The sequence below is a fragment of the Neoarius graeffei genome, chromosome 16 (assembly GCF_027579695.1).
Source record: "Neoarius graeffei isolate fNeoGra1 chromosome 16, fNeoGra1.pri, whole genome shotgun sequence".
Lineage (NCBI taxonomy): Eukaryota > Metazoa > Chordata > Actinopteri > Siluriformes > Ariidae > Neoarius > Neoarius graeffei.
In genome coordinates this window covers 52,641,248-52,658,911 of record NC_083584.1, presented here as the reverse complement: position 1 = coordinate 52,658,911, position 17,664 = coordinate 52,641,248, and the positions used below count along the sequence as shown (strand labels likewise).

Genomic DNA, 17,664 nt, shown 5'->3' with positions numbered 1-17,664 from the left:
GTTTGATATATCATTTTGAAGCTAAAAGATTTCTCTAGCTAGTGATACCATTTATATATGTTGTCAAAATATATTGTATTTTATGCCAAAGAATACATCCAATGGTGGAATGGCACTTTAAGAGATGTTTCACAACTAAATGGCCAATAAACCCAACAGCTCGTTGAATTTCAAAATAGTTTTATCTTTATGCTTACATTTGTATCATAAAAAGCTTTCCTTCTAAAATGTGGCTGTAATACAAAAGTATTAAAGTGTAGTATAAAAGCCTTGGAAATTTGGTCATTGTGATAAAGGCTTATTTCTGTAATATCTCCAAAAAACAAAACAAAAACAGGCCATTCTGTAACTGGGAAGTTATTTAATTTGAGGGGATTCCCTAGCAAATTACATGCATGAAATCACTCACGTCACAGACAGACAGACGGATGAAGTCCGTGTGCACATGTGCAGGCTTACCTTCTCCTCTTCTTTTTCTTTTGGGTTTTACGGCAGCTGGCATCCACAGTGTTGCATTACTGCCATCTACAGGTTTACCTTTGAGCGTGCACTGACAGTTCCATCATTCTGTCGCTAAACGAACAGCTGATCACACCGAGGTGCTCGCTGACCGCCTATATTTATTAGTTTGGTCCTGCGTTTCCTTTCCTTCGTATATAACATAACGTCTTTTCTTCTCACTTTCTGTTACTGTAGTTGGTCTTTCATGTTCCGTTCGCACACTCGCGTCCTCCATTTTTCTCTCCTGTTTCAAATTTGTATCCCACAACGCCTTGCGCGAGCGAGGAAAGCTCACCACATCATGCATGACATAGTATCTTGAATTGGGTCATGGTGAAGCAGGAAAAAATAGCAGAATTTAGGGCCACGTGGCTCTAAAATCATTATTTGTTCTATTTAAAAAAAAACTAATAAAATTGGACGTCTGTGATTCGAATTCAGTAGCTTTCAGCCCACTAAACAAAAATAACTGGGTGTCAGGGAAAATTCTTTTCATGACCTACACTTGAAAAATCTGAAAGGCAGTCGACCTTTAAATGAAAGTGTTTACACGAGTAAGTCATTTTCATTTGGAATTTAGAAGAAGAAGAAGAAGTGCTGAACCCGTTGGAGAAAAGCCTCCTGGGCAGCTCGCTCAGAAAGCTGCTGGAGAAGATGCTAAGTGTGTCAGCTTCATCAGGAAGGACGATAGAAATGTAAAATAAATAAAATGTTTTTTTACATTATATAATATATAAGCTTTGATTTGGCCAATGCTTTTCTTGGTCACTGCATAATTCCTCATGTGTCCTCACAGCGTTGATGTCATCATTACTTTAAAATAGTAAAAATGAAGCAAGGCCATCTTTCTATCAGCAGGTGTGTGCAAACGTTTGACCGTTTGTGTATGTGAATGATATTTCCTAATGCTAGTTGTAATATTGCCTTAATAATTTCTTCCGGTCATCATTTTTGTACATTTGTGAGTCTACTAGACAAATCAGTTTTCATTTTCTTCTCGAAAGCTTTTTAAGAAACGTCTTCCCATTTGTGACAGTGGAAAATGGGTGCCAAAAAAAAAAAGAAAAGAAATGGCTGAAACAAAAGGGTAAATGTTATAACACTAACCACACAGGTGTATGTAATACAACCCTGATTCCAAAAAAGTTGGGACAAAGTACAAATTGTAAATAAAAACAGAATGCAATAATTTACAAATCTCAAAAGCTGATATTGTATTCACAATAGAACATAGACAACATATCAAATGTCGAAAGTGAGACATTTTGAAATTTCATGCCAAATATTGGCTCATTTGAAATTTCATGACAGCAACACCTCTCAAAAAAGTTGGGACAGGGGCAATAAGAGGCTGGAAAAGTTAAAGGGACAAAAAAGGAACAGCTGGAGGACCAAATTGCAACTCATTAGGTCAATTGGCAATAGGTCATTAACATGACTGGGTATAAAAAGAGCATCTTGGAGTGGCAGCGGCTCTCAGAAGTAAAGATGGGAAGAGGATCACCAATCCCCCTAATTCTGCGCTGACAAACAGTGGAGCAATATCAGAAAGGAGTTCGACAGTGTAAAATTGCAAAGAGTTTGAACATATCATCATCTACAGTGCATAATATCATCAAAAGATTCAGAGAATCTGGAAGAATCTCTGTGCGTAAGGGTCAAGGCCGGAAAACCATACTGGGTGCCCGTGATCTTCGGGCCCTTAGACGGCACTGCATCACATACAGGCATGCTTCTGTATTGGAAATCACAAAATGGGCTCAGGAATATTTCCAGAGAACATTATCTGTGAACACAATTCACTGTGCCATCCGCCGTCGCCAGCTAAAACTCTATAGTTCAAAGAAGAAGCCGTATCTAAACATGATCCAGAAGCGCAGACGTCTTCTCTGGGCCAAGGCTCATTTAAAATGGACTGTGGCAAAGTGGAAAACTGTTCTGTGGTCAGACGAATCAAAATTTGAAGTTCTTTATGGAAATCAGGGACGCCGTGTTATTCGGACTAAAGAGGAGAAGGACGACCCAAGTTGTTATCAGCGCTCAGTTCAGAAGCCTGCAGCTCTGATGGTATGGGGTTGCATTAGTGCGTGTGGCATGGGCAGCTTACACATCTGGAAAGACACCATCAATGCTGAAAGGTATATCCAGGTTCTAGAGCAACATATGCTCCCATCCAGACGACGTCTCTTTCAGGGAAGATCTTGCATTTTCCAACATTATAATGCCAAACCACATACTGCATCAATTACAGCATCATGGCTGCGTAGAAGAAGGGTCCGGGTACTGAACTGGCCAGCCTGCAGTCCAGATCTTTCACCCATAGAAAACATTTGGCGCATCATAAAACGGAAGATACGACAAAAAAGACCTAAGACAGTTGAGCAACTAGAATCCTACATTAGACAAGAATGGGTTAACATTCCTATCCCTAAACTTGAGCAACTTGTCTCCTCAGTCCCCAGACGTTTACAGACTGTTGTAAAGAGCAAAGGGGATGTCTCACAGTGGTAAACATGGCCTTGTCCCAACTTTTTTGAGATGTGTTGCTGTCATGAAATTTAAAATCACCTAATTTTTCTCTTTAAATGATGCATTTTCTCAGTTTAAACATTTGATATGTCATCTATGTTCTATTCTGAATAAAATATGGAATTTTGAAACTTCCACATCATTGCATTCCGTTTTTATTTACAATTTGTACTTTGTCCCAACTTTTTTGGAATCGGGGTTGTAATTTGTTTGGCAATTTTTATTTAATGCCTTTAATAAACAGTAAATACACCTGTAAGCCTCCTCACCTCTTCATCTGAAGTGTCCTGATCATACTCGTCCACCTGAGAGGACACATGAAGGCCACTGGCTCGGTCCGATTTCACACACTTTTCTTCCGTTTCATCCTTTCCATCAGTATGCGTTTCCTTCTTCAGCTTTCTGTTCTTGGATGTTTTGTCGGTCTGTAGAAAAAGCCACAACAAAGTCTGTAAGTATTTAATAAAATATTTCACTGCACTTCCAAAAAAGCCCAAAAAACAAAACAAAAGTGTAATCAAAAGTTTTTCAGACGGAATTGAAATCAAGACTTAAAAACATAACGTTTCCCCAAGAGGACACGACTGGTAAAATGTTTAGCAGTTTAGCAGCAGAGATGTTCTCCACAGCTGGGGTTCAGGTTTATGTCCTGACTGTGTCCAGGAGCCACCTTGAATAAAAAGCACTGCGAGAGTCCTCGTCCTCGATTCTGTCACTTCACTGCAAGCTGGTTGGAACCAAGAGCAAAAACTCAATGAGACGAGCCAAGTTTATCCAAACAATATTAATTTAAATGGAGTGATCAGTGCTACAGGAGCCTAAAACACTCCTGTTTAACAAACATCTGGAAGAAATTTATTGGGTTACCATAGCTATGTGTAGAATCTAATCAATTCTGTTTGTAATCAGATTACAGCATGGCTGGGTGACACGAAAAATGCATCACGTCAATACTTGTAGACATCGGAATGATATAATAGCTCACAAACTGCCGACAATAGAGAAGCACTGCATTACAGTTGTAAAAATAAAGAACTTTTAAACGGAGTTTGATGATACTTTTATTTACAGTCAGCTTTTTCTATTCAATTCTTTGTTTATTACTATTCATAAAACTAACTTATAATTACACTTCTCATAAAATAGTATCGTGACGTAATTTATCACGATATCATCATATCGCCCAGCCCTAAATCAGCTTTAAAAAATAATAAATAAATTTTAAAAAATTCACCTTTCACACTGCTCTGTGAAAGACTGCGTGGGCAAACAGTGCAACAATTTAAGAATAACGTTCCTCAATGTAAAACTGCAAAGAATTTGGGGATCACATCATCTATGGTACATAATATCATTAAAAGAGTCAGAGAATCTGGACAAATCTCTATGCAAGAGACAAGGCTGAAAACTGACATTGGATGCCTGTGATCTTCAGGCCCTCAGGAGACACTGTATTAAAAGCAGACACGTGTCTGTAGTGGAAATCAGTGTATGAGCTCAGGAACACTTCAGAAAACCATCATTTGTGAACACAGTTCATTACTGCATCCACAAATGCAAGTTAAAACCAGATATAAACAATATCCAGAAACACCGCCAACTTCTCTGGGCCCGAGCTCTTTTACAGTGAAATCTGAAATTCTTTTTTGAAATCATGGACCCCACGTCCTCCAGGCTAAAGAGGAGAGGGACCATCCGGCTTATAATCAGTGCACAGTTCAAAAACCAGCATCTGTGATGGTATGAGGGTGCATTAGTGCACATGACATGGGTAGCTTGTACATCTGGGAAGGCCTCATTAATACTGAATGATATTTACACATTTCAGAGCAATATGCTGCCATCCAGATGATGTTTTTCAGGGAAGGCCTTGATTATTTCACCAAGATGATGCCAAACTGTATTTGACACAACTGTATGGCTCCACAGTAAGAGAGTGAGTACAGGTGCTAAACTGGCCTGCCTGTCTGACGTTAAAAACATACAAAATCCGTACCACCTGAGAAACATTCTTGCAGGGCTGTTTTTATACACCGATTGATGTTCAGACCAGTCTCTTTTGGTGGGCATTTGTCTCCGTAATGTGCATCTTAACTGCCAACAGGCAAACTGCTTGAGGTTGATGGCAACAATTTAAGGTGGGGTTTACATTAGACCGTATCAGGGGATCATCAGATTAACGTTTTTAAAACGATTAGTGTGCACACAGCAACGCCAATACACGATTCGCGTGCACACAGCAACGCCAATACACGGATACGCTCGGCTCTGCAGGCATCCTGCGCTCCAAATCACTCCGCCCTGAACAGCGAGTGCCCTCTGGAGGGTGCGCACTCCGGCCCTGCGCAGCTCACAGAGCGCGCGAGTGAAGCACACGAGCAGTGATTCGGGACTGAGCCGCTGTGTGTGTGTGATCCGAGCGCATATCACTTACCACTTGCAAGTGGAAGGATGGCAAGCCCAAAGACAATCATAACTACACAATGGGCAGTATTTGCATCAGTATTTGCAGTATTGTCATACTTTTATACTCTTTAATGAAAGGTGATACAAGGCGGAAGTCCGCGCCGTTTTTCAGCAGTCGCGTCACATGACCAACGCCAGCGAATCAGGAAGGTGGATGTCACAGTGATGTTGTCCAATGACGACGCCAGCTAGAGCTCAGCACAGCGTATCTGCGTATTCTCAATGTTTACACAGCACCGGACCAGACATGATCTGGATTGAATACGTGGACCCTGGCAGATTCCCGTTTCCTGGCGTTTCCAGGCGTTTTAATGTAAACGGACAGTGCATCCGCGAAGAAAACGAGACAGATACGGTCTAATGTAAACTTGGCCTAAGTGCAAGAGGTGGGATTTGTGGGGAAACGTTTACGGATGTTGATGGATTGCTGGCTCCCGTCTTGGATATCGCAGTGTCAGTGTCCCCCCTCCGCTCGAGTGCATGAGTCGACCAGCTAATCAACCAGCAATTATAATAAAAACAAACATGTATAACATAATAAACAATGATTATTTTATTTAAACCTCATGTTTTTGGACAATACAGACTGTCTGGTTGTATTAAAAATGCATGTGGAGGTCTGTCCACCAAAAACAACATCAGAAATCACATTCCTCTTCATTTCCCAGTCTTAAATCCAATCTCCTTCATGGCAGTATGACAGTGCGCAATGTTTTATTGCACAAACTTCCTCCATGTGATTTACACACAGGGCATTTGGTCAGGGACACTGTGGATGAAATCCCACAGCACTGACCTTTATTCAGCAAGTCACTTGCTCAGGAAAAGCAGAGGCATCAGACGCAAGCATCAAAGGGACGTTTAAGCTCCAGCGTGTCCCAGGTGGCAGTGAGAGGCAGGTGAGTAACCTATACTAATTTATGACTCTGGGGTGTCCTGATATCTTTTGGAACGCAGCATTAAGTGAAAGACTTCCTCCCTAATGTCCAGTTAAATCCACATCAAGATCGCTGAGCCGTTTCAAAAGAAATGGCCTCCAGAAACCTGGGAGACTGGCTATTTTCCTAGCCTTCCCTGAAAAGTTAAACACAAGGTGAAAAGGATTTTTAAAGACCTTTAAAGGAATGAGTAAAAGGGGACAATCACGCTTGACAATTCTTTCTAGCAAGGTAGATGGACTAAACGTGGAGAAACATATCCACTTGTCACCAACTTTGCTCCTGGAGCTCTAAATTTCAAACAAGGTTTGCTTCAAACACTAATGCAACACATTCGATAACAAGTGTTGCCAGGCTAAACAAACCTCGCCCGACAGCACTTACACTACCGTTCAAAAGTTTGGGGTCACTTTGAAATGTTGTTATTTTTGAAAGAAAAGCACTGTTCTTTTCAATGAAGATCACTTTAAACTAATCAGAAATCCACTCTATACATTGCTAATGTGGTAAATGACTATTCTAGCTGCAAATGTGTGGTTTTTGGTGCAATATCTCCATAGGTGTATAGAGGCCCATTTCCAGCAACTCTCACTCCAGTGTTCTAATGGTGCAATGTGTTTGCTCATTGCCTCAGAAGGCTAATGGATGATTAGAAAACCCTTGTACAATCATGTTAGCACAGCTGAAAACAGTTGAGCTCTTTAGAGAAGCTATAAAACTGAGGCTACGTTTACACTAGACCATATCTGTCTCGTTTTCTTCGCGGATGCACTGTCCGTTTACATTAAACCGCCTGGAAACGGGAATCCGCCAGCGTCCACGTATTCAATCCAGATCGTGTCAGCTCCGGTGCTGTGTAAACATTAAGAATACACGGATACGCTGTGCTGAGCTCTAGCTGGCGTCTCATTGGACAACGTCACTGTGACATCCACCTTCCTGATTCGCTGGCGTTGGTCATGTGACGCGACTGCTGAAAAATGGCGCGGACTTCCGCCTTGTATCACCTTTCATTAAAGAGTATAAAAGTATGACAATACTGCAAATACTGATGCAAATACTGCCCATTGTGTAGTTATGATTGTCTTTAGGCTTGCCATCCTTCCGCTTGCAAGTGGTAAGTGATATGTGCTGGGATCACACACACAGCGGCTCAGTCCTGAATCGCGGCTTGTGCACTTCACTCGCGCGCTCTGTGAGCTGCACAGGGCCGGAGTGCGCACCCTCCAGAGGGCACTCGCTGTTCAGGGCGGAGTGATTTGGAGCGCAGGATGCCTGCGGAGCCGAGCGTATCCGCGTATTGGCGTTGCTGTGTGCACGGCTAACGGTTTTAGTGTAAACGCGAATCATTTTAAGAACGTTAATCTGATGATCCGCTGATTCGACGTAATGTAAACGTAGCCTGACCTTCTTTTGAGCAGATTGAGTTTCTGGAGCATCACATTTGTGGGGTCGATTAAATGCTCAAAATGGCCAGAAAAATGTCTTGACTAGATTTTCTATTCATTTTACAACTTATGGTGGGAAATAAAAGTGTGACTTTTCATGGAAAACACAAAATTGTCTGGGTGACCCCAAACTTTTGAACGGTAGTGTATTTTATACCTATATGTAGATAATGGTAAGGTTTCATAATCATCAGCTGTCAGATTATAGTCCTATGAAAATCCATGACCTTGAGTTTGATATTTCAAAAAGTCATTCATGGTACCAAATGAAAACCCATATGGCACTTCCTACAAGTTGATAAATGGTAAATATTTGTCTACCATCAACCTTTTTCAAGTTACAGCCCTCTGAAAATCCATGACCTTGAGTTTGACCTTTCAAGGTCACTTCAGGTCAAAGATCATGGTGCCAAATGAAAGGCCATATGGGAGTTCCTATAGGCTCATTATAGTAAACATCTGTCTATCGGCAACCGTTTTGGAGTTATAATGGAAAATATGTTCTTTTGAACAAAAGGTTGACCTTTCTGTTGACCTTGACCCGATTACCCCCAAAATTTAATCAGGTAAATCTACAGCCCATTGCCCACCTACCTTGAAAATTTGAAGTCAATCAGTACACCCATCTAGATGGTAGAGAGTTAACAGACAGACACACAAACCGCACGAATTACAATACCTCGTCCCGCTTACTCCATCATGGGCGAGGTAATCATCTCACTGATTCATGCTGTCCAACTGCTTTATCCTGATCAGGGTCATGGTGGATTCAGAACCTATCCTGGGAACACTCACTACGTTTACATGCACATAGAGAGAATCGAATTCCTGCTGTTGCTCGACTGAAATCAAAGTTCAAAATGCCATGTATACACCTTAATTCGGCTGAAATTGAACCGAACTTGATTTCTCGGAATCGAGCTACACGACCTAGTTTATGCGATTTCTGCCGAGCTACTTTGTGCATGTATCATCGAGCTAGTTGTCGAGCTACTTCCGGAAGTGACGAGTGACGAGACCACAAGCGGGAAACACAACAGCCTCGGTCGGCATGACAACGAATCATGACAACGGCATGAATCTTTTCTTTTTGTGGCATTGTTTGCACTGTTAAAATTTAGCTCACTTACTGTATCACCAAATACATCTGTACAGCTGTTGCATAGCTGTGAATTGTGTACATAAACAAGTCATTGTATTTGTGTGTGTGTATATATATATATATATATATATATATATATATATATATATGTCCAACATCTGAAGAATGTCAATAAAAACAAAACAATTGAACTTTTTGTGTGTTTATTAACACAAGTTAAATTGTAAGCAAAAAAAAAAAAAAAAAAATATATATATATATATATATATATATATATATATATATATATATATATATATATATATATATATATTTTTTTTTTTTTTGTAAGCAAAAAATGAACTTTAGAAAAATATTATTGTGCAAAATAAGTTGTCTTACAAAACAGTGGTCTGCGCCGGACAGTTTGTAGCCATAGTCTGTTAGAGCAAGCCTAACAGCTTGAACACGGAACTGCTAGTGTTGCCAGATTGGGGGTTTTAAGTGCATTTTAGCGGATTTGAACATGTTTTGGGCTGGAAAACGTCAGCAGTATCTGGCAACACTATAGCTCTTCTTCATGACGACAACCGGAAGTGTACCAACACAATGGGGCGTGTAGCGCCACGTGTGGCTCGGGTGCACAATGCACCTTGCACAATAGCCCGATTTCACTTGTGCATGTAGGATTGGATTTCTCTGGCACCCCTGCTGGGACCCTTTGCTTGATTACCAACAGCAGCTCGATTTGGACATGCATGTAAACGTAGTCACTGTGTGAGGTAGGAATACACCCTGGATGGGAGGCCAGTCCACAACATTGTAAGGACATCATTCACACCCTGGGGCTGTTTATCTCGGCAACCCGGCCGCTGCCGTGTTTTTGGGAGGTAGGTGGAAACCTAGGCGGAAATTCATATGAAGATGGGGAGAACGTGTGCACGAGCTCCATACAGACAGTAAGGGCTGACTTACTGGGTTAAAGGTTGAAGCACACTTCCACGGACATGACTTCACACAAATGCAGGCATGGATATACACATGGCTGTCTCCAATGTAAACTTGATTTACGCAGTGTTTGCTATTGCGGACGCATCTCAGCACACGAGCTGAACACATCCGCACCACCACTACTGGATGGGCGCCAGAGATTTTCTGTTGCTGGTGCTATGAGGTGTCTTGCCTTTCAGTGAGGGTGCTCTGAAATTTAGGGTTTCCACATTAAAATGTTCCAGTTGCCACCGTTTAATTCCCCCTGCCAAGGAGGTTACGCTTTCAGTTTGCTTGTTTGCCTGACTGTAAGCAGGATTACACAAAAAATACAAGGCTGATTTTCATTAAACTTGGTGGAAAGGTGTGGCATGGGCCAAGGAAGAACCTGTGAAATTTTGGAGCGGATCCGATTCACAGGGCGGCTCAACAAATTTAGTTTCGCTTTTAGCAACGTTGTCGGATTTGGCCTTGGCTGAGGTCTGAGCTCGCAGTGCGCCCTTCTAATTTCTAGTGCAAGGCCCCTGACACAAGCACATACACCACTCCATGACGGTTAAAATGCCATTCTGTATTAAACACAAGGCGTGATATTCAGCTCATGGGATATAGATGCAAGGTTCACAAGCCAGCCTACGTAAACACACCTCTGAATATAAAATTTTACACAATTAATCCATGGCCAGGGCTTTCACACAAGCAGCAGCACCAAACACAGAGGTTTGTGCACATTGCAGCCTCAGATTCCAAGATCACAAACCCATACTGCCAGTTACAAATGCTTTCTGACTAATGAATCAACAGTATTCTGCTCCACAGACCTAAGGTTATATGAAGGAGTGTTGCATAGAAATAACTATATGGACTCGGAATATGTGCGTCAAATGCTAAATGCATAAATTTATAATTGGCAACAGAGGAAAATAAAATCATGCACTGACCATTCGATATCTTCAGTAACAAAACAACGTGTCTGTTGATTGAGTCTCCACACGTGGACGTTTACTAAGTTAAAAATCATTCCATTATGATCGAGCTAATGCTGCTTTAATGCTACAACCTTTAAAAAATTGCACCAACAGGTTAACAGGACGTGAAAGTCAGGTCAAAAGCTTGCTGCACCCACTGGCTGAATCAGATCACTTGTGTTGGCTTTATGTTTTTTAGTCTAAAAATAATCGGTTTGTTTTATTAATGCATTTATTTTTCAAATTATAGTCCTCACACGTTAAAAATTAACAAGAGTGCTCAGAGAGCACAATATCCCCCACTGGCAACTCTGGTAAAATGTGACTGAATTGAATGAAATTGCAATATGCGTATTTACCGACATAGAACAAAGAATCCTGTCAAGTTTCATGAAATTCCTCCAAAAACCATGAGGGGAGTTGATTTCAGAAGGTGAGTACCCTTCCCGGGACAGACGGACGGTACTTGCCACGACATAATCCCCCTTCGGGCTTTTCAGCCAGCGGGGGATAAAAGTTGTGAGGGAAGTTGATTTCAGAAAGCAAGCACACCTTGATGAAATTGCCAGAGTACAAGTTTGTTAATAATCAAGGGCATAACTCTGGAAAAATTTACCCAAATTAAATGAAATTTCAATATGCGTATGACTGTCATATAACGAAGCCTTCTGCCAAGTTTGGTGAAATTCCTCCACAAATTGTGAGAAGAGTTGATTTCAGAAGAACGTACACCCTCATGAAATTGTCAGAGTTATTTAATCAAGGGTCAAAACTCTGGGAAAATTTTCACAAACGAAATTAAATCTCAATATGCGTATTACCGTCATATAACAAGGCCTTTTGCCAAGCTTCAAGAAATTCGTCCAAAATTTGAGAGAGGGGCGGCACGGTGATGTAGTGGTTAGCGCTGTCGCCTCACAGCAAGAAGGTCCGGGTTCGAGCCCCTGTGCGGAGTTTGCATGTTCTCCCCGTGGGTTTCCTCCGTGGTGCTCCGGTTTCCCCCACAGTCCAAAGACATGCAGGTTAGGTTAACTGGTGACTCTAAATTGACCGTAGGTGTGAATGTGAGTGTGAATGGTTGTCTGTGTCTATGTGTCAGCCCTGTGATGACCTGGCGACTTGTCCAGGGTGTACCCCGCCTTTCGCCCGTAGTCAGCTGGGATAGGCTCCAGCTTGCCTGCGACCCTGTAGAACAGGATAAAGCAGCTAGAGATAATGAGATGAGATGAGATTTGAGAGAGGAGTTGATGTCAGAAGGCGAGCGCACCTTCATGAAATTGTGAACGTACAAGGTTGTTAATCACGGGCCAAAACTCTGGTAAAATTCGACCAAATTGAGCAAAATTACAATACGCGTACAACCGACATATAACAGTGCCTCATCAAGTTGGGTAAAATTTGTCCACAAATTGTGAAAGGAGTTGATTTCAGAACGAAAACACTCATGAAATTGTCAAAGTATAATTTTGTTAATCAAGGGCTGTAACTCTGGTAATATGTGACCCAATTTAACGAAATTCCTGACATATAACTAAGAACCCTGTCAAGTTTTGTGAAATTCCTCCAAAAATCATGAGAGGGTTTGATTTTAGAAGGTGAGCACCCTTCCCGGGACGGACGGACAGAAATCGCCATGACATAATCCCCCTTTGGGCCTTTCGGCCAACGGTAGATAAAAATGAACCACAAAAATCTTTTGGGGGTGCTACAGCTATCCTCATGGTAGCTACAGCACCCTGAAGCCCCTCCCATGATCGGCGCACTACTGCACACTCAGTGTCGCACATGCGCAGGACACAAAATTTGACAAAAAACTGTGCTGATGATGAAACTTACATCACGTGCACTGTGTCCGTGTAAGTATATTTTGGCCTTACGGGTGTTGCTCAAGGGCCCAGCACTGGGAGCTTGGCAGTGCTGGGAATTTGAACTAAAGACCTTCCAAGGAGTTGTCCAACATCTTAACCACCGAGCTCCCACTACCCTGGGGTATGACCATGCTGACACTGTACATGTGCATCTTTCCCCTGACTCTAATGCTTTCCCTAGTTTTGCTCCTTGCTCAGTAAAATCAGAGTACAAATAATATGTGTGTGTCTATATTTCTGCTGTGAGAGCTGCGATAAATCGACTGTGCTGTAAGATGAAATGCTGTGGTCTGCGAGGGAAAAAAGAGTGGGGGAAAATTTGAAACAAATGCCCGCGGCAACTTGCTCCTTTTATAATTCTGAACAGTTGTGAATCACCTAAACTTTCAATCATTGAACGTGGTTTGGAGCGCAGCAAGCGATAAACTGGAGCCAGAAATCTTTAGGACATCCGTTTCAAATCTGAGCGCTTCCAGTGGCTGAACAAACACACACCTACGCAGTCATCAACATGCGAGGTAAGCATGCACACACACACACACACACACACACACACACACACACACACACACCAGACTCATCATGTATTGGCTGCCTTACTGTAAATTTTTCTTATGCAGGTCCCGAATCCCTCATTATTCTGCTGCTTCCTGTGAGCTGCAGGTGAGTTAGTGAGTGTGGACCGACAACGTTACCCAATTAAAACTGCACCCAATCAGTGAAGGCCCACAGCACCTTCTCAAACGCTGGAGGTCACAATCAGGTGAACTTCCGTCAGCCCACCATTCCCGCCCACAGTCTGCCCCTCATCAAATCTAGGAAGAGAAATCTCGTGTCTTGGTGATGGAAGTAGACCAGACACGTCTGTAGAGTGGCACTTGCGTGGGAGTGCAGTTCGCGAGAGAAAGAAGCCTTCCTGGTAAGATGAACCCCATTTCGCCTTCCCACCCACTCACTAACACACTGAATGTGGCCGCTGCTGGATCAGAGCCACGACTGCTGCGCCGACTCTCCCAGGGATCATAAAACTTCTCCAGCAGCTGCATTAACTTCTGCCTGGTGTGCATCATGGTCCAGACCAAGTGAAATAAGGGAGGAAAAAAGAGGAAACTGGATGGATTAAAAAGCTGAAACGAGAACGCTGAGGCCCACTGACTGACCCCAACTCCTGACAAAGACTTCAAGGTTTCAGATTCGATACCGTTTCCTGTGATCTACTGCACATCTACACGACTGCGCAAAACAACCCTCCACTTTGACCTGTAGCATTAAAGAACCCCAGGTGTACTTGTATATTTAGAGCTGCATGAGGTACTGATGGCTTGATACCGTCTCAATACTGCATTTAAATAATAAAGCATTAGCCAGATGAGGATGGATTCCCTTTAGAGTCTGGTTCCTCTCAAGGTTCCTTCCTCATGTAGCGTCAGGGACCTTTTCCTCGCCCCCATCACCTCTGCCTTGCTCAGGAGAGATAAATTTATAAATGTAAATGAAAAGCGGCATAATCGTGTGCACCTCCGACCATCACACACAATTGTATAGAATGTCTCTGTATGCTGTAGTATTACAGTTTCCCTTCAGTGGAACTAATGGCCCTTTTCCACTACCCTTTTTCAGCTCGCTTCAGCTCACTTCAGCCCGACACGGCTCGCGTTTCGACTACCAAAAAACAGCACGACTCAGCTCGCTTCAGCCCTGCTTAGCCCCTAAAACTCGCACGGTTTTGGAGTGGGGCTGAAGCGAGCCAAACCGTGCCGAGTGAGGCTGGGGGCGTGAGCAGACACTCCCCTGTGCACTGATTGGTGAGGAGGAGTGTCCTCACATGCCCACACACGCCCCGCGAGCACGCTGGGATCTGTAAACACCGCAAACCCGGAAGAAGAAGAATTAAAGCCGCAAGCGGCCTCGACGGGCCCTCGCGCCAGCGGCCAAGGGGGGCGGGGGCATGCGTCCCCGCGAAATACCTTCCACAGCTTCTTTGGCAAGAGACATTACTCCCACAATGGTGACAAAGCACAGAATTGGACACAGAGTACACGGTGCGCTGAGATGTTGTCATGGACAGAACATTTTATGCCATGGCTTCCCAACCAAATTAATGTATTTACCTCATCAGTCACCAAGCTATAGCTACATAGGATTGTCTTCTGTTAGACATCTATTAGTCTGTATGTAACGCTACAACACTTGCTCCCGACTGCCTACCCATTCCCCACAAGTCATGTGTGTGTAAGGCAACCAAAACAACATAGTCCTGGTGCCTCATGATTGTAAACACCTCTCCTGCAACTGCTGCAGTGCAATGAGCGCCCCCAGTGGTCCACAAGTCATGTGTGTTTAAGGCAACCAAAACAACATACTCCTGGTGCCTCATGATTGTAAACACCTCTCCTGCAACTGCTACAGTGCAATGAGCGCCCCCAGTGGTGTAAGTTCACCAAATTTGGTATACATGTCAAGGGACCTACGAAGAGTTGTTTTGTAAAGTTTGATCAAGTTTGACCAATCAGAAGCCGAGATATAAATTGTTGCCTGAAAACAGCGCCCCCAGTGGCAAAAGTTCACAAAATTTGGCACATATGTCAGGTGACCTGTTAAGAGTGTGCGTATCAAGTTTGATCAAGATTGAGCAAATAGAAGATGAGATATTGATTTTTGAAGAATAAATTTTTTGGTTTCTCCCATGTCAGTAGGTGGCGCTATGCTACAACACTTGCTCCCGACTGCCTACCCATTCCCCACAAGTCATGTGTGTTTAAGGCAACCAAAACAACATACTCCTGGTGCCTCATGATTGTAAACACCTCTCCTGCAACTGCTACAGTGCAATGAGCGCCCCCAGTGGTCCACAAGTCATGTGTGTTTAAGGCAACCAAAACAACATACTCCTGGTGCCTCATGATTGTAAACACCTCTCCTGCAACTGCTACAGCGCAATGAGCGCCCCCAGTGGTGAAAGTTCACCAAATTTGGTATACATGTCAAGGGACCTATGAAGAGTTGTTTTGTAAAGTTTGATCAAGTTTGACCAATCAGAAGCCGAGATATAAATTGTTGCCTGAAAACAGAGCCCCCAGTGGCAAAAGTTCACAAAATTTGGTACATATGTCAGGTGACCTGTTAAGAGTGTGCGTATCAAGTTTGATCAAGATTGAGAAAATAGAAGATGAGATATTGATTTTTGAAGAATAAATTTTTTGGTTTCTCCCATGTCAGTAGGTGGCGCTATGCTGCACATGAGCGATTATGAGTTGGAAAAATAAGTGTCTACAACAGCAACGTACTATCACAAGGTAGTGGTGTGAAGGAGAAGCATTATGGAATTATTTACCAAAAACCCGTTTTGGAGCAATTGCAGTGGCCAAAAACAGCGCCCCCCATGGACGAAAATTCCCAAAATGAGGTGTACATGACATGGGAGGTAGTAAGAGGGTGGCCGTGAAGTTTGACCAAATTTGAGGAAAGATTGGATTTTTTGCCCAAAAATAGCGCCCCCAGTGGCGAAATATCACAGAAATTGGGTAACATGTCAGATGCCCAATGAGTGATTTGCGTGTGAAGTATGAGCAGTTTTGAGCAATTTGAAGATATGTTATGAATTTTTAAGCATGTAAAATTTTGCATTGAAAATTGATTGACGTATAACTTCTGAACGGTTTATTCTACGTGAAACGTATTTAGGAACTTTTGTCAGCCATGTCTGTAGATGATGTGTATCAATTTTGGTGACATTCCTATGAACGGTCTAGGAGGAGTTGCGCCGTTTTCGTGGCCATGCATTTCGCACAAAAGTGAAATTACCTTACTTCCTGTTGGGCGTGGCTAATGCATTGGCATTACATTTTTGTCCGGCTTAGTGAGATACATATGCGTACCAAATGGCATGCCACTACTACAAACTACATGGCACCCAGGCACCTTAATGCGGGAGGCCAAAATCACAACGAGTTAGGGGGCGCTATAGAGGCCCTGAGGCCCGCCTGGATGTGGGCTTCTGGTTCTCAGTAGCGGTGGCAGTCTAAGAAAAAGGAGCCAAATTTCGTGCGTTGTCGACCATGGCAAGCGCCCCAATAAGGGTCTTGTAAAGAGTTTGCTTGGCAAGTTTGACAAATCAGAAGCTGCAATATCATTTGTGCCATAACCAGCACCCCCAGGGGCGAAAGTGCACAAAATTTGGCGAACATGTCAGGTGACATATGAAGAGTTTGCGTATGAAGTTTGATGACAATAGAGTAAATAGAAGATGAGATATAGATTTTTGAAGAATAAATTTTTTGGTTTTTCCCATGTCAGTAGGTGGCGCTATGCTGTACATGAGCAATTATGAGTTGGAAAAATAAGTGTCTACAACAGCAACGTACTATCACAAGGTAGTGGTGTGAAGGAAAAGCATTATGGAATTATTTACCAAAAACCCGTTTTGGAGCAATTGCGTCGGCCAAAAACAGCGCCCCCCATGGACGAAAATTTCCAAAACGTGGTATACATGACATGGGAGGTAGTAAGAGGGTGGCTGTGAAGTTTGACCAAATTTGAGGAAAGATTGGAATTTTAGCCCAAAAATAGCGCCCCCAGTGGCGAAATAGCACAGAAATTGGGTAACATGTCAGAAGCCCAATGAGTGATTTGCGTGTGAAGTATGAGCAGTTTTGAGCAATCAGAAGATTTGTTATGAATTTTTAAGCATGTAAAATTTTGCATCGAAAATTGATTGACGTATAACTTCTGAACGGTTTATCCTACGTGAAACGTATTCAGTAACTTTTGTCAGCCATGTCTGTAGATGATGTGTATCAATTTTGGTGACATTCCTATGAACGGTCTAGGAGGAGTTGCGCCGTCTTCGTGGCCATGCATTTCGCACAAAAGTGA

The 17,664-nt window shown here is 42.7% G+C and overlaps 1 protein-coding gene across 1 annotated transcript in view; it reads right to left on the bottom strand.

The window, feature by feature from the left end:
* bop1 (BOP1 ribosomal biogenesis factor) overlaps positions 1-17,664 on the bottom strand; it is a 137,562-nt gene that overhangs the window by 77,642 nt on the left and 42,256 nt on the right. The window contains exon 3 of the mRNA XM_060943161.1: positions 3,300-3,455. Within this exon, the coding sequence (XP_060799144.1) occupies positions 3,300-3,455 (156 nt within the window). The remainder of the gene's footprint in view (positions 1-3,299; positions 3,456-17,664) is intronic.